This window comes from Dryas octopetala, chromosome 3, assembly GCF_963921425.1.
Source record: "Dryas octopetala chromosome 3, drDryOcto1.1, whole genome shotgun sequence".
NCBI classification, from domain to species: Eukaryota; Viridiplantae; Streptophyta; class Magnoliopsida; order Rosales; family Rosaceae; genus Dryas; species Dryas octopetala.
Genome location: NC_141368.1, coordinates 5,426,198 through 5,447,084, shown reverse-complemented (window position 1 = coordinate 5,447,084; position 20,887 = coordinate 5,426,198). Strand labels below are relative to the sequence as shown.

The window sequence follows — 20,887 nt, the reverse complement described above, 5'->3', positions numbered from 1 at the left end:
AGTGTTTGGCTGATGCTGGGATGGAGAACAGCCATGTCCATAATCTTGTGCTTGTGGGTGGTTCTACCAAGATTCCTATGCTGCAGGGTTTTCTGGAAGATCTTTTTTATTCAAAGGAGACTTTGATGAGTACCCTCGCAGATAAGGCTGTTGCTTATGGTGCTGCCATAATGGCCTCTAAGTTGAATAATGGTGAGGTTAACAAGAAATTATGGGAGCTAGTATTTTTTGATGTCACCCGAGATTGATGGAGGTGATATAGATAGAGTGATGCTATTTGCACACCATTTTTTTTTTTTCTTTTTGCACACCCTTTCACTCTTTTTTTCTCCTACACACCCCACACACTCATCTCAAATTCAAAATCTCTCAACACACACCTAATCCATTACCAAAATACCCTCATTTCATTACACACCCACACACCCCATTTTTCTCTTTCTCACACTCTCTCTCCTTCCCTTTCTCTCTTTCTCTGTCAACACACACCCGCACAGCACCAGCTTCCCCACCACCCTGCTTGCAGCAGCACCACCGGGCGCAGCACCACCACCGGACCTTCCTCGCGCGCAGCACCACCTTCCTCGCAGCACTACCACCGTGCGCAGCACCATCTTCCACGCACCACCACCACGCGCAGCACCACCTTCTGCACCTTTCTCTCTCTCTTCTCTGCTGCTCTGCCCGACAGCTCTGCCCAGTTCATTTCTCTCTCTCCTTCGCGCCCGACAACTCTGCCCAGCTCACACGACCATGCCGCAGTGCCAGCCAAGAGGATGAGCTTCGCAGGCCGTTTGGCAGTCATCCGCCGAAACTGACGGGTTCGTTCGGCAGCCATCCGTCGAAACCGGTGGGTTCGTTCGGCAGTCATCTGCTGAAGCCGTTAGTTTCGTTCGGTGGCTGTCTACCGAACCAACCGCAGCGACAAAAAAAGGGAGGGAAGAGAGAAGGGAGAGAGAGAGAGAGAGAGAGAGAGAGAGGAGAAAGGGAGGAGTCGAGGAGGAGCTGCCGAGCTGGTTGTGGTGACTGTTTTGGGGGTGCTGTGGTGATGGTGCATGCGGAGAGAGAGAGAGAGAGAGAGAGAGAGAGAGGAAGATGGTGGTTAGTGGTGGCTCGGGTGGTGCTGCGCGCAGTGGTGGTACGAGGAAGGTGGTGATCGGGCGAGTGGAGAGAAGAAAGGGAGGAGCCGAGGAGGGCTGTCGGGCTTGGAAGGAAAAAAAACAGAGGAGGGGTCTGAACGAGAGAAAAAAAATAGGGAAACAGGGAGGGGAGGGGCTGTTTAGTCCTTTTTTTTTTTGTTTAATTCTTTTTTCAATAGGGGTGTGCAAAAAGAAAAAAAAAAGTGTGCAAATAGCAGCACTCTATAGATATTGTAATTTCTAAAAACATCAGCCTTCCGTACACAGTGACAAAGGCAATAGTGATTCCAACTGAACGCACACTACATACAACTCAAGTTCTTTCACGTTTCAGTTGGTATATGGTCAGGAGAGTGACAATAACTTGTTGGGAATAGTTAAGAAGGACTTGCTGGGAAAAGTTATACTTCTGGGTATTTCTTGAGGTCATTCTAGACAGGTGGATGTAACGTTTTCCATTGATGCCAATGGTATTCTAAACGTCTCTTCTGAGACGATTAACATTACCATCGACAAGGGTAAACTAACCCATCAAGAGATTGAGAAAATGGTTCAAGAGGCAAAGAAGTACATGGATTATGTGAAGGAGTGTTCTGCCATGGATGCTCTGTCTCATTTAATCTCGGGGAGCGGAATTGCAAGTTCCTTCATTTTCCTGCAGATGGTTTCTAGCTCATCCAGATTGCCTTGAACTTTGTTTTTGACCTGCGTTCCCTCAACATGGTTGCGTGCTTCATCAACACAATCAATGACGTCCTGAGCTATGGTCTTCATGTTGTAAGCACATCCCTTCAAAGCATCCAACACAATCAAAGGATGTGCTTACAACATGAAGAGCATAGCTCAGGACGTCATTGATTGTGTTGATGAAGCACGTAGCCATGTTGAGGGAACGCATGTGAAAAACAAAGTTCGGGACAATCTGGATGAGATGGAAACCATTTGCAAGAAAATGAAGGAGCTTGCAATTCTGCTCCCCGAGATTAAATGAGACAAAGCATCCATGGCAGAACACTCCTTCACGTAATCCCTGTACTTCTTTGCCTCTTCAACCATTTTCTCAATCTCTTGATGGGTTAGTATACGCTTGTCGATGTTCTGAGACGTTCAGAATACCATCGACAAGGGAATTCTAACCCTTCAAGAGATTGAGAAGATGCACAATGGTGCTGGTCTTGAGTTCTGAATGAAAATGGTGGAGGTATTTGCTAGTCAAGTTATCTTTTTTGTAAGCATTTATTTGTTATAGGTGTTCTAATTTGTCCACTAAAAACGACTGTGTTGTGCGCCCACTAAAATCTCTCTCACAAAGTCACAAGCAAGATTAAGTCCTTAGTACGGAATGGGTTTAAATTGATTTTTTCGCATAAAAGCAAAATCAAGGTAATTTTTCTTTTTTAGAGAATGGTACAAATGCATAAATATGGGTACAAGGATGAGAGAGGTCATCTAACCATAAGTTTGAGAAAGATAAAATGTGAATGTGATAATGGATAGGAAGTACCCATTAAAAGCTAAACTCCCTAAATCTATGTAAAATTGGCGCACAAGAAATAATCTATGAATCCCATAAGTTATTAGCTATTATAATTGCAGATGTTCTAAATTTATTCTTTGTAAGCTTTGATTTATCCCATCAATAAACTTAGCGAAAAAAAGAGCTAAATTTTAGAATATCTCACATGTGAGTACAATGGTAAAGTCATTTTTTCATGCAAATTTTTGCATGCCATAGCGCTAATAAGAATGAGTAAGAATCCTTAAAAAGTACTTTATTATAGCTCTTCCTCAGTGTGATCAAGTAAATGTGGAATGAGCAAATGCATATTTGCTTAGTTATTGGGCCACAAATGTGGGTTACCAAGTTGTCTTATATCGTAATATCAATTTCCAAAAAAAGGGGTTTCCCGCAGGGGGCCTGCTCTCTTTATACCTTCAATAGGGCCCATTAGCTTGAAAACCCAACTTTGTTGTCTTTCACATCTTGATCATATTCGTACTGTTTGCTTCTCTTGACAAAATACTTGAGTCACTATAAAGTCTATAATAAATTGGAGCTCGTGAGTTGTGTGCTTCGAGACAATCGAAGAGGGATATTCCACCTGATTATCTTGTTCAATAGGAATTGTTGATCATTCTAACTTGAATCTTTGCAAAAGCTAAAAGTAACCAAGTAAATGCAGCAAAAGATGTGAATTGGTTTAAAAACCGATCTAAATGATGCCCGATCTTAAATGTAATTAACACACCATATGGTTTATAACGAATAATATCATTTTAGACATTTGGTTTATCTTAAGGGGGTCATTTTAGTTTTCCTTAACCAAAAAAAAAAATATATTCCAGTTTGAAAATTTAAAAAAAAAAATTGAAAAAGTTTTTTGATTCGTTGTATGATTTCTTTCTTTAGTTGATTATTAACTATATATTGTATTTTCTTAAACTGATACCTTGTCGAAGCAAGTTGAAAATTTTGTCTTAATCTTCATTTTTAAAATTGATATAGCAGTCTTTTTTTTTTTTTTTTTTTCCAACTCAAAAAAGCAGTTTTATAAAGTAATTCTGTATGAAATTTTACCACTAAATTGGAAGCAGTAGTACAAAGAATATTTCTCAGACCACTTTTTATTTCCGCCTATCCTGTCTTTCTTTATTATGTTGGAAGTTGGAAACAGTAAGTAGTACTAGTACATAGAATAACGAACCAAAATGATAATAAATTCAGTAAATTGAACCATTCATTCCCCGATAAGTCTCTGTACAACAATTAGCTTCACATCAAAACATGCATATATTCCTAAGCTATTATTACCACTCGAGCTGCTTTTAAATTGTTCCCACCGAATAAAAGGTAAAGCCAGAGACTGAGAGACACTCACCCCAGCATTATTCGATCTCTGCCACCGTTTCTCTTCTTTCCAATTCTACTTGCTTTCTTTTTTTCTTTAGCTAAAATGGCTGGGAAAGAAAAGGGCTATGCAATTGGGATTGACCTGGGAACAACATACTCGTGCGTTGCAGTATGCCAGAACGATCATGTAGAGATCATTGTGAATGATCAGGGCAACAGGACTACTCCATCTTATGTTGCCTTCACTGATTCCGAACGTTTGGTAGGTGACGCAGCTTTTAACCAGGTCGTCAAGAATCCCAAAAACACCATCTTTGGTATGGTCTCTTCCCACATCTACATATATAACAATTTGATTGTCATTTGTTTCTCATATCAGTTTTGTAATCCTGTGAGGCCTTCTCTACTTCTTAAATATTGATATTTGACTCGCAAGTTTATTTGGTACATTTCATTACAATATGTTGAATGCAACATGTAACTGTAAATTGTGCATATATAAATGCTTGGGATGACCGATGAGTATGCATGATTATTGAATGTCTGTTCGTTCATCTAATGGTTCTTTTTTCTTTGTGGGATTGTCTTTTTAAATTTGACATCAATTTTCAGGTGCAAAGAGGTTAATTGGCAGGAGATTCCTTGATGCCTCTGTTCAAAATGATAAGAAGCTCTGGCCATTCAAGGTTATTGAAGGTCCTGATGAGAAGCCCTTGATTGTTGTTACCCACAAGGGTGAAGACAAACAGTTTGCTGCTCATGAAATCTCATCTATGGTTCTGGCAAAGATGCGAGAAATTGCTGAGTCCTACCTTGGCTCAACTGTGAAGAATGCAGTTATCACCGTCCCTGCTTACTTCAACAACTCACAACGTCAGGCTACAAAAGATGCTGGTGCTACTGCTGGCCTAAACGTGATGCGTATGGTCAATGAACCAACTGCTGCAGCCATTGCTTACGGGCTTGACAAGAAGGCTGGTTGGTATAGCAAGAGAATTGTTATGATATTTGATTTAGGTGGTGGTACTTTAGACGTCTCACTGCTCACCATAGATAATGGTGTCTTTCAAGTGAAGGCCACTGCTGGAGACACTCACCTTGGAGGTGAAGACTTGGATAACAAAATGGTAAATTACTGTGTTGAGCAATTTAAGAAAAAGCATAAATTGGACGTCAGTGGAAACTCCAGAGCTCTTAGGCGGTTAAGAAATGAGTGTGAGAAGGCGAAGAGGAGACTTTCATTTACGTCTTCAATTGATATTGAGATTGACTGCTTGGATCAAGGTATTGATTTCAGTACAACTATTACCCGTGCCAAATTTGAAGATCTGAACATGGATTTCTTCAAAAAGTGTATGGAGCCTGTGAAGAAGTGTTTGAAGGATGCTAAGATGGACATAAGCAGTGTGCATGATGTTGTTCTTGCTGGTGGCTCTTCTAGAATTCCCAAGTTGCAACAACTATTGCAGGATGTGTTTGAGGGGAAGGAGCTGTGCAAGGGCATTAATCCGGATGAGGCAGTGGCATATGGAGCCGCTGTTCAAGCTTTCGTCTTGAGTGGTGGGAATCTAATTGGGAAGCTTCAAGACTTCTCTCTCTTTGATGTCACCCCTCTCTCACTTGGGGTGGAGACTGTAGAAACACCAGAATTCCTGTCAAGAAGAAGACAACTATACAAACCATTTATGACAATCAAGAGTTAATCTGTTTCCCCATTTTTGAGGGTGAGGATACAACCACCGTAAATAATAACTTGTTGGCTAAATTTACACTCACTGGCATTCCTCCAGCTCCGAAGGGTGAAGCTGAATTCGATGTTTGTTTTGATATTGATTCCAACGGTATCCTAAGTGTTTCCGCTGAGTGCAAGTCTACCGGCAAGAAGAAAGGGATTACAATCACAAGTGAGACTGACATAAGAACATATGAAGGAATTGAAGCAGATCTACTGACCAAAAGAAAGGGATTACAATCACAAGTGAGAGTGACATAAGAACATTTGAAGGAATTGAGACAGTGGAGTAAGAGGCCTTAACTTATGCCATACTACTCGAATGCCTATCTTGATATTTTTAATGTTATGTTATCTTGACTTCACTTGATTATAATTTATAAGTGTTGGACAGGAAAAATGAAACTTTAGTTGAATCCATGGGACTCATAAAGTTGTTTCATTTAAAGACCGTCTATTATTCAAAAGGGATTGGCTAATATTTAATACAGTAAAAAATAGCACATTATTACTTACATTCAAAATCACTTGTTCAAATGACTTCCTCTGACATGTTACATGTGAAAAAGTATTATACCAGTCTCTTACTATATATTCAGTCTTCATAAACCTAATTTTTTCAATTACTGTCACTTGGTAACTTTTGTGTAATGAGTTATGAGTCTAATGACAAATAAAAATAAAAAGACGGTTAGGGATAAAATTAATAGTATGACTAGCTATGACCTCTGAGTGTACAAAATACCTCCCAAGGAAAATTCTAAATTGTTTTTTAGTTGATGTTTGTTCCCGAAAAAAAGAAAAAAAATTTAACGTACTGCCTGAATTTTTGATTAAAAAACCTCCAGTGAAAGAGTTTTTTTAGTACTTTTCTAATATATTAATATATTTTTTCAACTAAATTCTCAAATCTCGCATATGTTCTCTTTTTTCGGAAAATGTTCACATATTTCATAAGAAAACTACATTGAAATATCATCTTCTGAGAAAAAAGGGAAAAAAAAAATTGAAAGAATAAAAGAAAAAGAAAAAAAAATAGCAGATTAGGGAAAATAAATGCAGAACAGATTTCTTACATAAATATTTGTGAAAAACTTGGTCTCAGGAAAAGGCCGAAAAGAAAAGAAAAAGTATTGGGCCTACTCTTACCAAAACCTACTCTTTATGTCTCTCGGAGTCCAACGCCCAGGTGAGTATTGTTGTAAAGTCAGTGTTTAGAGTCAAATTCGAGCGGGCAGGGTCCGTTTCCGTCTAATATACGCACATGCCTGGGCTTTTTGCTAACAGACATCCCCTGTTTTGTTAATAGACATGCCTGCTTGATTATTTGATTACTATATTTATGAAACACACCATGATTTCCTATTTCTATGATTTCACAACTACACAATCCATGCGTTCGATGCAATGTAGACATCATGATCATGTGCGTACTGTTTGCTTCTTTTGGAAAAAAAAAAAAAAAAAAATACTTCAGTCAATATATTAAAACATGGAGCTGGTACTCCAAGTTTGCTTAAAAAAAAATTCCACACGCTTCTACTGTTCAACAAGAATTGTTAATCATTTTAACTTGAATCTTTGCAAAAGCTATATAAATGAAGTAAATGCAGTAAAAGATGTGAATTGGCTAAAAAATCGATCTGATTTGTGAAGGATAGATGTTCGATCTCAAATGTAATTAACAATTTAACACACCAAATTTATGGCTTAAAGTAAATTGAACTTTCAATGCAAGAAGGAAACATAACAAGAAAGCTTAGTGTTAAAACTTATTTATGGCTAAAAAATCGATCTCATTTGATTTGATAAATATGATCAAATAAAGTTAATAAACCGATTATCTTTTGGGTATTCCTCTTTTTTCTGTAGTTTGTAGGATTAATATTAAGGTAGCCGAAAAGGTGTTGCAAGGCAAAGATTGTTAGGGTTTGTGTACGTGAAATAAACGTTACAAATTTGTGGTTTGGCAATTGAGAGCAGTTTTGCAAACCCCATTAATTTAGGTGTATGCTCACCTCTTTTTTAAAATACTGATATGTATTTAAAAAATTAACCATGAGTTATTATATTTTATTTAATTATTAACTTAAATTCTCTTTATTTTTTATTCTCCTATTTCTTTCTCTCTTTCCCTCTTCCAAAAATAAATTCGGGAGACTGATTACATTCCAAGGTTCCCTGCACACCAATAGACATGCAGCAAAAACATAAATGAGTGCTCTACATTCCCCACATTCCCAAGTATAGGTTAATCCTTTAACTTATATAGCACACGCGCGTACCACTCCAAACGCTATTCCTTCCCCACTTAACTTCTCCACCCATAGTCACTCTCCCAAGCATTCATTGCGATCATTTTCCTTCTTCTACAGTCTTCTTTTTGTTTTGGAGTTAATAATGGCAGGTGAAAAAGGCCATGCAATTGGGATTGATCTGGGGACAACTTACTCGTGTGTGGCAGTGTGGCAGCACGATCATGTGGAAATCATAGTGAATGATCAGGGCAATAGGACCACTCCATCTCATGTTGCCTTCACTGATACTGAGAGATTGGTAGGTGATGCAGCATTTAACCAGCTCATCAGAAACCCTGTCAACTCTATCTTTGGTAAGGTTATCTTCCCACATCCACATATATACCAATTTTCCTTTCCTCAAATCAAATGGATATTCCTGTGAGGCTGTAAGTGAGTGTTCTCTTCCTTCAATTTATTCTCTGTTTACTTTATGCATTGCCTTCTCTTCATCCCATCTTTTTATGAGGTTGAAAATTTTGATTCTGATATGGTTGCTGATGATGAAAGGCTTAAGGGTACTGCTTAGAAGCAGTGAAACTACACTAACAATATTATGCATTTAGTTTTGTAAAAAGAAGAATTAATGTTGTCATCTTCTTAATGAATTTTATCTTACTAGCTATTTCATAAATTGTCAGTGCATTTATTTGTTTATTTATTATATTGTGTTTCAAATTGTGCATGGCACCAATTTTCAGATGCAAAGCGTTTGATTGGTAGGAGATTCAGTGATGCTTCAGTTCAAAGTGATTTAGAGCTATGGCCATTCAAGGTCATTGAAGGTCCTGATGATAAACCCATGTTTGTGGTACCCACATGGCACAAGAGAAACAATTTTCTGCTGAAGATATATCATCCATGGTTCTTTCCAAGATGCGGGAGATTGCTGAGGCCTACCTTGGCTCTCCTGTGAAAGATGCTGTCATCACAGTGCCTGCTTACTTCAATGACTCACAGCGTCATTCTACACAAAATGCTGGTGTCACTGCTGGCTTAAAGGTGATGCGTATTATCAATGAACCTACTGCTGCAGCAATTGCTTATGGCCTTGAAAAGAAGGCTGGTTGGTATAGCAAGAGAAATGTGATGATGTGTCACTACTTACCATAAGTGGTGGTGTCTTTGAAGTGAAAGCCACAGCTGGAGACACTCACCTTGGAGGTGAAGACGTGGATAACAGAATGGTGGACTACTGTGTTGAGCAATTCAGAAGGAAGCATAATTTGGACATTGGTGGAAACTCTAGAGCTCTTGGGAGATTAAGAAATGCTTGTGAGAAGGCATAGAGGAGACTCTCATTTACGTCTGCAACGGACATTGAAATTGACTGTTTGTATCAGAATACTGATTTTTATACAACTATTACCCGTGCCAAATTTGAAGAACTCAACAGGGATTTCTTCAACAAGTGCATGGAGCCTGTGAAGAAGTGTTTGAGTGATGCTAAAATGGACATAAACAGTGTCCATGATGTTGTTCTTGTTGGAGGCTCTTCTAGAATTCCCAAGGTTCAAGAACTCTTGCAGAGTTTCTTCAAGGGAAAGGAGCTGAGCAAGGGCATTAATCCGGATGAGGCTGTGGCTCATGGTGCTGCTGTTCAAGCTGCAATCCTGATTGGGAATGGAAATGGGAAGCTTCAAGACCTCTCTCTCTTGGATGTCAGCCCTCTATCACTTGGTGTGGAGACTGGTCGAGAACGCGACATGACAGTTGTGATTCCAAGAAACACCAGAATGCCTGTCAAGAAGAACTATACTGTAACTACTCGCCATGACAACCAAACTGTTGTTAAGTTTTCCATTTATGAGGGTGAGAACACAACAACTGTAAATAATTACTTTTTGGGTGAGTTTAAGCTCCATGATATTCCTCCAGCTCCAAGGGGTGTTCCCAAGTTCAATATTTGCTTTGATATTGATGCCAATGGTATTCTGAATGTATCTGCTGAGGACATGTTGACTGGCCAGAAGAAAGGGATTACCCTCACCAATGACAGAAATTGTGAGGGAATTGATAGGATAATGTAAGGAATAGTATGTCATACTAGCTAAGGGCTGCATCGTCTGTTTCAGTTAATTTGTGGAGATAACTTTGGAATTCTTCACATTTTCAATAAAAATGTGAAGCCTTTATTTTATCAAATGTGGCCCAAAGGTTCTTTTATAGGTCCGTTGACTTTAGGTATTAAATTTCAATATTATTTCATTTTAACTACTAAAGCGTTTATGTCATTTCACTTTAGATACTAAATTTCAGTTTAGATACTAACTTTAAAAAACATGGTTCTTCCGAGCTGTGACTGTCTAACAATCACAACTTTTTTATTGATTTGTTGTTTTTTCAATATTTGCAAGGCTTAAACTTTAATGTTTAGTCTCTAAATTATATGACTTTATCCCTAAGCCTAAATCAAAAGCATTAAACTCTTATAAACTTTGAATTTTTATGAATTTCAACGATAGTCACAATTGTGACTGTTCGACAATCACAATTATATAGCAAACTGATTTGTGACCTAATCCAAAATATTTTGTTCTAGGTTAGTACCTAAATTAAAAAAAATTAGTGCTCTGCTACTTTACTGAAAAACTATTAATATTTAATATTTAATTTTAAATTTTTATTCTTTTATTTACTTGACGCGGAAGTATCTCAATTGATAATGCTTAACTTTTGAGTGGGGACACACATTTTTTAATTTTTTTAAAGCAAAAGTGGGATACAGATTTTAATTATAAGAATCGAAATTCTTTATACAGAGAAAGAGTGGAGAAATTACCTTGAACCAAAAGACACTCTGGCTCTTCTTCTGATTGTTGCTTTCTGTTTTTTATTTTGTTTCCTCTCTCTGCTATCTGGCCTTCTTCAGATTAAGGTATGACTTTGAATCTCTCTCCCTCTAATTACTCAGGTTTATTTGATGAGCTTTATGCACTGAAGCTGTGGCATATGGTGCCGCTGTTCAAGCTGCAGTCTTGAGTGGAAATCAAAATGGGAAGCTTCAAGGCTTCACTCTCTTGGATGTCACCCCTCTATCACTTGGGGTGGAGACTGGCGAAGAACATTACATGACTCTTGTGATTCCAAGAAACAGCAAAATTCCCATCAGGAAGAACCATTCTTTTACCACTTTTTATGACAACCAAGTTGTTGCTCCCTTCCGTGTCTATGAGGGTGAGAGTTCATCAACCTTAAATAACAACTTTTTGGGGGAATTTAGCCTGCATGACATTCCTCCAGCTCCGAAGAATGTTCCTAATTTCAACATTTGCTTTGATATTGATGCCAATGGTATCTTGAGTGTCTCTGCTGAGGACATGTCCACCGGCCAGAAGAAAGGGATTACAATCATGAGCGATAGTGACAGAACAAATTGTGAAGGAATTGGAAAGATGAAGATTTAATAAATGTGCTATGTACGCTAAAGACTGAAATAGCATATATTATAGAATCATTTTGATGCTTATATATGAGTTTATAATTAAGCATACAAACTCTTTGTTTAATCAGTCTTGATCTTATTATGTTTGATACATAATTACATAACATGTTGAAAACATCGCTCATACTGGTAACTGGTAAGGGCAACTTTTGTTTCCGTGACTGGTAGCTAGGTTTGTTTATATGGCTTATACTGGTGTAGGCGTCCTTAAGACTAACCGGACGGGACAAAGATGGTAATGATAAATCTGCCGGTGGCCATCCCTAATGGAGAGATGGAAGAGGAAGAAGAAGAGGCAGGAGGAAGAAATGATTTTTTTTTTTTTCTAATTCAAAAATCATTTTAATATTTCATAAGGTAAAAGAGGATTTTTAAATTAAAAGAGTGTTTTAAGGGGTGTATTCAATTAGAATTTTAATGGACCTATGTAGAGTTTTTAAAAGTTATTAACGTTTGGTAGAGTTGATGAATTTTTAATAACTTTTATAAACTCCACAAAAACTTTAACAGATCCCTCAAATTTCTATTCCTCAAATATTGTTTGATTAAAAAAATCAAGAGAGTATAGGCTATACATGATACTAAGAGAACATTCATATACCACAAAGTTTTATACGACGATACTTAGCGCTCATTCTATATCTTATACTATAAAGTTTTGACTTAATTGTGTTTTTATCACTTATAGTTTTAGTTAATTACTACTTTACCACTCAAATATTTATTTGTCCCACTTTATCACCTACAACTATTTTTCGTGCTTTATTTTACTTTTTTTCGTTTATTCCGTCAGCTAATCTATCAATATTGGTGAAAAAAATGCATCTGTCACATCAATATTTTTTATGACTTAAGTGACGAAATAGACATAAAAAGATAAAGTGAGATATGAAAATAATTATAGATGGTAAAGTATGAATCAATTGAAACTATGGTCGGTAAAAATATAATTAAACCTAAAATTTTTCATGTATAAAGACGTTTTCATATAAATTGAGTATCATCGTATAATATTTGGGTTCAGACCAAATTCTTACCCCCGGGTGAAGATGGGAGAATTGATGCTAAATAGAACCTTTTTTTTTTTGGCCAAGAAATGCTAAATAGAACTTTTCTTTTTTTTTGGCCACTAAATGCTAAATAGAACTTAGCTATGAACAAACAAGGTTTGATTAAAAATAGTAAGGCTAATTTTTAGTTAGTTGAGTTCTAAAGTGATTAGTATTATTTGTCGTTTAAGATTATTTTATTTCTCTTCACACCGAAAAATAAAAATATTAGTTTCTTTAACTCTTTCTCCTCGTTAGTAAAAACAAAGAGAGAGGATATTTTGCTGGGAAATAAAAAAGAGAATGCGGCGGTTCCTAAGAAGAAACCCATCATCCACCTAGGGTTCATTTTCCCAATTCACCTAGGGTTCATATTCCCAATTCCCCAATCAAAACTTCACTCCATTTCTGATTTCAATTCAATCGAAATCCCTGCAAATTTGGTTGCAGAATCATCATGGGGAAGAACGACTTTCTCACACCAAAGGCCATCGCGAACCGAATCAAGGCCAAGGGGCTCCAGAAGCTTCGGTGGTACTGCCAGATGTGCCAGAAGCAATGCCGGGACGAGAACGGCTTCAAGTGCCACTGCATGAGCGAGAGTCACCAGCGCCAGATGCAGATCTTCGGCGAAAACGCCAACCGCGTCGTCGAGGGATACTCCGAGGAGTTCGAGCGCAGCTTTCTCGACCTCATGAAGCGGAGCCACCGCTTCAGCCGCATCGCCGCCACCGTGGTCTACAACGAGTACATCAACGACCGCCACCACGTTCATATGAATTCGACCGAGTGGGCCACGTTGACGGAGTTCGTGAAGTATTTGGGGCGGACCGGGAAGTGTAAGGTTGAGGAGACGCCCAAGGGTTGGTTCATTACGTACATTGATAGAGATTCGGAGACGCTTTTTAAGGAGAGGTTGAAGAACAAGAGAATTAGGGCGGATATGGCGGAGGAAGAGAAGCAGGAGAGGGAGATTAAGAAGCAGATTGAGAGGGTTTGTCAGTCGATGCCTATGGCGACTGAGGGGAATGATCAAGCTGAAGAAGGTGGTGAGGTTAATAGGGAATTGAAAGTGGAGAGTGGTGTTAAGATTGGTTTTGCACTTGGGTCATCGAAATTGGGACCCAAGGAGAAAGCAGAGAGTTCTAAGTTGGTTTTTGATGAGGTGGAGGATGATAAGAGTGAGAGGAAGAGTAAGAATTCCGCGAGCGGGAGTGGCGCGGGGAGTTTGGCTTTGGAGGAGTTGATGAGGGAGGAGGAGAAGAAGAAGGAGAGGATTAATAGGAAGGACTATTGGTTGTGTGAGGGAATCATTGTTAAAGTTATGAGTAAAGCATTGGCTGACAAGGGTTACTATAAGCTAAAAGGGGTTGTGAGGAAAGTGATTGACAAGTATGTTGGGGAGATTGAAATGATCGACAGCAAGCATGTGTTGAGAGTTGACCAGGAAGAGCTTGAGACTGTGATTCCACAAATTGGGTGTTTTGTGAAGATTGTGAATGGGGCTTACCGAGGATCCAATGCAAGGTTGCTGGCCGTGGACACGGATAAGTTTTGCGCCAAGGTGCAGATAGAGAAGGGTATCTATGATGGTAGAGTGCTTAAAGCTGTTGATTATGAGGATATCTGTAAACTTGCCCAATGAGTTCGATATAAAACTTTTGTGTATGGAGATTGAACTATATTGTTTATGATCATCAGCTTTTCAAGTATGTTACCCTGTTTTGAAAGTCTTTTATGATATCTATGCATGTTGCTTCTCTCCCGTTATGTGCTCTAAAAACTATCTGTTAATTTGGAAGACTGAAGAAGTTTGCCTTGTGTACACACCACAATAGCTTGTTTGTAAACCCAATTCTGTTGTCAATTCTTACAGTTATCTGTATAATTAGTATAAGTTACCCTTTGTTGTTTTTTTGGAAATTTACACTGGATATAGCATTGGAATATGCAAATTCATTCTCTTTGTTGAGTGCTTAGGAGACAAACTAGAATTTTCCATGCAAATGTTGGTAAATGAAAATTTGATGCTAATTCTAACATTTTTTCTTTTTACTGGCTGTGATGATGATGCCCAATGTCCTAGTGTTCTCATTCTTGACCAATCTATATTGCCTTTCAGTGAAGAGTTTCCTTGTGATTTGTATAATGTTACATGATCCTGGTTTTTTATTTACTTTCATTTCAACAGCTGAACAATAGGTCTGATATCTCCCACTTTGTGCCCTTGTGCTCTCATTCTTGACCAATCTATATTACCTTACAGTAAAGAGTTTCCTTGTGATTCGTATAATTTTTCATGATCCTGCTTTTTTATTTACTTTCATTTCAACAGCTCAACAATAGGTCTGATCTCTCCCACTTTGTGCATAAAACCATAGGTAATCTTTTTCTTCAGGAGATTTTACTACCATTTACGAGGCTTTATATCTTCTCATTAGTCATTACTGGGATAAACAAGTTGTGCTTGTGTGCTTTTCCTCGGTTGTTAGTTATCTAGGGGTTTCTTTGGCCCTGCATTTAATTGATTAAGAATTTAACTTATTTTTTTATTTTTTCCAGCATGAGATTGTTTTTTGACTCACTGTTACCTAGACTGCATTCTTCTTGGATAGGTTCTGGGGTTGAGTCTTCAACCAGCTGGTGTCTGGAAATTAGGGTTTTTGTAATGTCAAAATTGGAAAATTACATATTAAGGTGAATGATATGTACAGTACAGGAGCTGCATTATATTAAGGAACATTGTGTTGTGTGACCTTAAGTCCTCATCACAACTCCTGCCACACATGATTGTGCAATTCTTCATGTTCTTATTAAGAGTCTTTGCATGGATGTATTCTGTGTGTGTGGATGTATTCTGTGTGTGTTTCTACAGTCTTATGTTGCATTATCTGGTTATATTTCTCGAATTCTTCATGGTCATGTGTGAGTCTGGCTCGTTCTGCCAGCCTTAAATGGGTAATAGAGGTAGAAAGTTGTCTGACTAATTATGAATTTGTGAAATTTAAGAGATTTAAAATTGTTAATCATGGGTTATGAGCATAAAATTTCCTGATTGTGGCATATCCCTTTTTCACTGTGACGGGCTGCATTCTGTTTAGCATTTTTTCTCTGTTTGACATAGTAGGCTAAAGTATTTTGTAGTTGAAAACAGAAAATTCTATATATGTTTGCTTTTCAATCGGAATTTCATTTTGTTATTTGCATAAGATGGTACGGAAACATGATAACAATATATTATATTCGGAATGTAAAATCATTATTCCCTATTATGTATGTTCTGGTTCTTGTTGGCACCTATCTAGGGTCCAGAAGCTGTGGATGGTTTTCTACCTGTGGCAACCAACAGTTCCCATTGCATTGGTATTACATGGTTGTTTTTCTATTATTTCTTTGCACTGTTACACAGTTCTTTCTAATATCATCTTTGCTGTAGGTAGACAACTGCAAAGATGGCTTATGAATAATGTGAAAGTCAGGAAGTCTACTGCTATTGTTATTAAATTGACCTGGAATATGTTTATTTACTGGAGTTGAGAGAAATAGCAGTATTCACAATGGAAAGTTACACGCAGAACAGCTGTTGCAGGCCTGATGTTAGATTGCTTTGTGAATGAAAGTGCTGTACTAGGCAGCTTGTTTGCTGCTTCTATAATGTTTTTTGAATGAAATTTACTTGATCATCCAAGAACTATATATATATATATATATATTTTTTTTTTTTTCTGCAGCTTGTTGTCATTTTTGGATAAGGCTCAAAGCCTGCAGATGTGACCAGAATCTAGGCCCATTATAAACACCCCTTCTAGGCCTTCAGAGGTGAATCAATCTTTTCAGAACCTAAAAGTGGCCTCCCATGTTTTGGGCCTTTTGGCTGAATAAGGGCTACTCTTTTAAGAATGCAAAAAGAAGAAGCCCTGCCTTGCATTTTTGAACAATGTATTGTCAAACGGCATAACTAAACGCCTGATTGGACCTTTCTACTCCTACCATGTCATTAGTCATTACTTCTAGTTAAAAACAATAAATGTTGAAATTTTTATATTCAGTTAGTGCATTGAAAAAGTGCAACAACGGCTTAAATATGTGATTAATCTGGTAATAGTATTGATTACATGGGCCAAATAGTTAATAATAATCAATATTCAACTGTCAAATGGACCCCTAAATTCCTAATGCGTGATGAACCAAATGTGTGAAATTAATTGTAAAACACTATAAGTTAGCACAAGTAAATTGGAATAAAACACTAAGTTAGCACAAGTAAATTGGAAAAGAACTTTTATTAGACGGGACAAGTGATCCTAATGTGTCTATAGTTTTCATCATTTGATGTGGAATCACGTGAGTGACAAGTCACGTGATGAGAGAAATAAATATATTATTGATCACATAACTTGTCATCATTGTCACGTGAGTAACGAGAGAAATATATATATTATTGATTACGTAACTTGTCATCATGTAAGTAATAATAAGTGACAATTACGTAATGTAAGAGATATACACATCCAGTTTAATATACGTCCGTCTCATGAAAGTTTTCCGTGAATTGAGTAGTGGGTCATATGTGGGTCGGGTATGGGGCAGTAGGATAGCTAGTTAAAGGAACCATGGTCCACCAAAAATAGCCCTTCCTACTTCATAGCATGTATAGGGCAGTGTAGTTCATCAGCCTTGATAGTTAGCTATCCTACCCCAACGGCCCAACAACACGCCATTATTATTATCCATCCGATATCGCCCAAACTAACTCCTACACGAAACAAACAAATTTAACATCGTTATTAAAGAGAGCCCCAACACCCATCTTCGGATCTCACTTACTCTCATTCGCATTTCTTTCTTTTGCTTCTGATTCCCCTGTCTGCAATTTGAATGGAAGTTGTGTGATATTGGTTGCGAATTAAAGGGTTAGTTGCTTGCTCAAATTGGTGAAGTGGGTCTCTCTCACTTGCTCTCAAAGATGAAGGTGACCGTAGTTTCACGGAGTGGTCGAGAAGTTGTTAAGGGTGGCCTCGAGCTTAATGATTCTGTATGTTTTTCTTTGACCTTGAACTTTCTTCTTTTTTAATAGTTTTGTAATTTATGGATATCTCTGTTTAATTCTTGAGTGCTTGAAAAAAAAAAAAAAAAAAAAAAAAAGAGGAAAGGAGATTAATATATGAAATTTTTGTTATGAAGGGGTTTTTTGAAGAATGATGGGCTTGATTCCACTGGATTAGAAATTTGTGTTAGGTTCAGTTTAGTGAAAGATTCAAGCTTTCCCTGAATTCAAATGACAAAAGATTAGAAATTTGGTTCTCTTATGTTTTTGGGGAGCCTAGTGAAACCCATTTGTTAGCTTTTCTGACTATGTCTGTCTCTCTGCTTGTGTTGCAGGCCACAGTGGCTGATCTGCAGGAGGCAATTCATAAGCGAAGTAAGTGCTGGATAGGCTTCTTTTTGCTGTTGAACTCGTATAGCTGAATAAGCTTTGTCTGTTAAGGTTGCTTTTCTGGTCAATTAACATATATTAACCCAAAAAATAGGAATAATTGAGGGCTATATGCTTACAAATTGTGTCTTTTAAGCTTTCTGCACCATCATATGTGCTTAAGATTTGGAATAGAGTTTTTCAGATGCATGATTGCTAGCTTTCTGCACCATCATGTTGGTTTTTTCTTTGACTAATAAGTTAGCCAAATGTAGAGAGATCCATGATTGGTCATATATGGCATAGGTTTTATGCATTCTAAAACAAGCAAAAGGAAAGGAAAAACGGGAATGATACTACTACATATTGCATTTGTTAGCATGTGTTTGCAGTGTGGTTTCTTTGTTTTAGAAGTACAACAACTTAAACACGTAGGACCTTTTGGATTTGTTAGAAAACTTGGCACTTAGGTTCCTTGCCTGAATTATTTGTTACCAACATCTGTAATCGTCTAGGTTACCAAACATGGTATATTTCATTGCTGAAACTTTTGTCATGCTTATAAAGAGCTTTTTGTTGCTACCAGAGGCACTGTAGATTGTAAGATTATCATAACCTGATTGCATGTGTTATGTCAACAGCCAAAAAGTTCTATCCTGAAAGACAGCGGCTTACCCTCCCCGTCCAACCAGGATCAAAAGAGAGGCCGGTCGTCCTTAGTAGCAAGAAGAGTCTCAAAGATTATTGCAGTGGGAACTTGGACAACTTGACTGTGGTGTTCAAGGACCTAGGCCCACAAGTGACCTACAAAATACTCTTCTTCTGGGAGTATGTGGGTCCTTTGATCATTTATCCCATCTTTTACTTCTTCCCTGTTTACCAGTATTTGGGCTTCAAAGGAGACCGTGTCATCCACCCAGTCCAGACATATGCTATGTACTATTGGTGCTTCCACTACTTCAAACGTATTATGGAAACATTTTTCGTACATCGGTTCAGCCATGCAACATCACCTCTCTCCAATGTATTCCGGAATTGTGCTTATTATTGGAGCTTTGGTGCTTTCATAGCTTACTATGTGAATCACCCACTTTACACCCCTGTTAGTGATCTTCAAATGAAGATTGGGTTTGGTTTCGGGATAATAATGCAAATCTCGAACTTCTATTGCCATATCCTGCTGAAGAACCTGCGAAGCCCTGGTGGAAATGGAGGCTATCAAATCCCACGTGGTTTTCTGTTCAATATTGTGACATGTGCAAATTACACAACAGAGATTTATCAGTGGTTGGGCTTCAATATTGCAACACAGACAGTTGCTGGTTATATCTTTGTTGTAGTTGCTGCTTCTATCATGACCAATTGGGCCCTCGCAAAGCACCGCCGTTTGAAGAAGGTAAGCTTCTAGACTATTTGTCATACAAGACAAATATTTTGTCCTATATGCTAATAACTGCCAGTGTTTTTTTTGCTTAAATGTTAGGTCTCCTTTTTAGCTAACATCTTGCTCTATTTATCCCCACCTTGATTGGGTTTAATTGCATGAATCAACAAGTATAATATTTGCACACATAAGTATTCTCTAATAAAGTTGTTAGGGAAAGACTTATTTCTCTGCCGTTGCATCTCAGCCATTGTGATTGTAGCGTCCGTATATGATTTAACGGCTGAGACTTGGTTCTTGTTTAAGGACTGTATTTGTAAACCTTTTTTAGAGAATAACTCTATACATAGACATAGATATGTGTATTTTTTATGTATAGAATGTGTCAGTGCGAGGGTGAGTGGGTTTGCATGCATGATTAATAAATGCATTGTAAATTGAACTTCAACAGAATCTGATACCAAAATTGTCATAATCTGTTGTGAATTGCTATTTTCTAATTAGATTGATTAAAAATTTTCTTTCTTGACAAACCTACATTGCCACTGCTATTTGAGCTAGACGAGATCTATGAATTCATAGGTTTTATTCCTCAAGTGTCAGAATGTATTGATATGACTTTGTGTATGGAAGATCAGTGCATTTAACATTGCTTTGTTGTGATACCTTGTCATCTGCAGCTATTTGATGGGAAGGACGGAAGACCCAAGTATCCACGCCGATGGGTGATACTACCTCCATTCCTGTAGAAGTGATTGCGAGCCTTCCTTATTGGCCTCTTTGATATTTAAGTGTTAGATTCCACCAGCGCTGATGGGTGATCAACTTGATGAAGTTGAGATAACATATTTTAACCCAATTTCAGGGTTGACTTAGCATTCTGCTTAGGCATTGTAATTCATTTGGACTTACTTGGGGATTTGCTTGTTGATCTATAAAAGAGTGGTCATCTTGTTCTTAGTTGAAATGTTGTCATTTGCATTTGTTGACCATCTATGAAATTTCTCTTTTCTTAAAATTTTGGTATTGGAAACAATAATTTCGTTGTGGCGTTACAACAAAGTAATGACCGAGAGGCTATCTTTAAGTTACAGCTCTCAGATGCTGGCTGATGAATAAATAAGTTGTTACATATTAATCACCATAAACATAAACAATCAAATGAAGGTTGGTATGCTTGCATGAATGCTAAGCTCTGATTGGTCCACAGCATTAGAACATTTCATAAAGAACAAGGCATTGAGTAATGGTCTTTGCATGGTGGTTATTTCATCATCAACCTACAAATCTCATTTCTCTGCATCATATTGAAAGAGAAATAGCCTGGATGAGCTTGCAATGACAATAAATCAAAGCCTAGCTGGTGACAGTTGGGATTCCAATTCGGCCAACCATACTAGTGTCACTTTTAAGTAGATCGTAGACATTTATAATGTTGTTTAATGCATTACCTTTTTCTCAACTTTTGTTTAATGTTGTGTCTGCTGCATTATAGAATGCAGGTTGTGGTTGTGTTCATTGCCCAAAATTAAAGCTTTTTAAATATTTGGGTCTCAAACTTTCACCCATATCAT

At 37.7% G+C, this 20,887-nt stretch overlaps 3 protein-coding genes and 2 pseudogenes across 4 annotated transcripts; all 5 read left to right on the top strand.

The window, feature by feature from the left end:
- The first annotated feature begins 20 nt into the window (after nucleotides 1-20).
- LOC147290020 (heat shock cognate 70 kDa protein-like) lies at nucleotides 21-2,130 on the top strand. Its single transcript, XM_086234947.1, has 3 exons — nucleotides 21-197; nucleotides 1,579-1,780; nucleotides 1,937-2,130. Exons 1-3 carry the CDS (start codon nucleotides 21-23, stop codon nucleotides 2,128-2,130), a joined length of 573 nt encoding a protein of 190 aa, XP_086091073.1.
- A 1,963-nt stretch (nucleotides 2,131-4,093) lies between these two features.
- On the top strand, nucleotides 4,094-10,049 carry LOC147290019 (heat shock 70 kDa protein 18-like; annotated as a pseudogene).
- A 1,041-nt stretch (nucleotides 10,050-11,090) lies between these two features.
- LOC147290018 (heat shock 70 kDa protein pseudogene) lies at nucleotides 11,091-11,426 on the top strand (annotated as a pseudogene).
- A 1,412-nt stretch (nucleotides 11,427-12,838) lies between these two features.
- On the top strand, nucleotides 12,839-16,196 carry LOC147290017 (DNA/RNA-binding protein Kin17, conserved region). 2 transcript variants are annotated; one of them, XM_086236780.1, is made up of 2 exons: nucleotides 12,839-14,222; nucleotides 15,950-16,196. In XM_086236780.1, exon 1 carries the CDS (start codon nucleotides 12,971-12,973, stop codon nucleotides 14,156-14,158), a length of 1,188 nt encoding a protein of 395 aa, XP_086092906.1. In that variant the 5' UTR covers nucleotides 12,839-12,970; the 3' UTR covers nucleotides 14,159-14,222; nucleotides 15,950-16,196. The 2 variants fall into 2 exon arrangements, with proteins under 2 accessions (XP_086092906.1, XP_086092905.1); XM_086236779.1 differs by having other exon boundaries at nucleotides 12,839-15,876.
- A 1,033-nt stretch (nucleotides 16,197-17,229) lies between these two features.
- CER10 (3-oxo-5-alpha-steroid 4-dehydrogenase family protein) lies at nucleotides 17,230-20,273 on the top strand. The gene is made up of 4 exons (XM_086236207.1): nucleotides 17,230-17,548; nucleotides 17,896-17,935; nucleotides 18,571-19,325; nucleotides 19,994-20,273. The coding sequence occupies exons 1-4, from the start codon at nucleotides 17,480-17,482 to the stop codon at nucleotides 20,060-20,062; spliced, it is 933 nt and encodes a 310-aa protein (XP_086092333.1). The 5' UTR covers nucleotides 17,230-17,479; the 3' UTR covers nucleotides 20,063-20,273.
- Nucleotides 20,274-20,887: the final 614 nt, after the last annotated feature.

Excerpts from the sequence above, each read along its gene's own strand:
- LOC147290020 (XM_086234947.1), top strand. The coding sequence starts at position 21 with ATGGAGAACAGCCATGTCCATAATCTTGTGCTTGTGGGTGGTTCTACC. Across the intron at positions 198-1,578 it reads CTAAGTTGAATAATGGTGAG|GTGGATGTAACGTTTTCCAT; the intron begins GTTAACAAGAAA and ends CATTCTAGACAG. Across the intron at positions 1,781-1,936 it reads CTCGGGGAGCGGAATTGCAA|CATCCAACACAATCAAAGGA; the intron begins GTTCCTTCATTT and ends ATCCCTTCAAAG.
- LOC147290017 (XM_086236780.1), top strand. The coding sequence starts at position 12,971 with ATGGGGAAGAACGACTTTCTCACACCAAAGGCCATCGCGAACCGAATC.
- CER10 (XM_086236207.1), top strand. The coding sequence starts at position 17,480 with ATGAAGGTGACCGTAGTTTCACGGAGTGGTCGAGAAGTTGTTAAGGGT. Across the intron at positions 17,549-17,895 it reads GCCTCGAGCTTAATGATTCT|GCCACAGTGGCTGATCTGCA; the intron begins GTATGTTTTTCT and ends CTTGTGTTGCAG. Across the intron at positions 17,936-18,570 it reads GGAGGCAATTCATAAGCGAA|CCAAAAAGTTCTATCCTGAA; the intron begins GTAAGTGCTGGA and ends TTATGTCAACAG.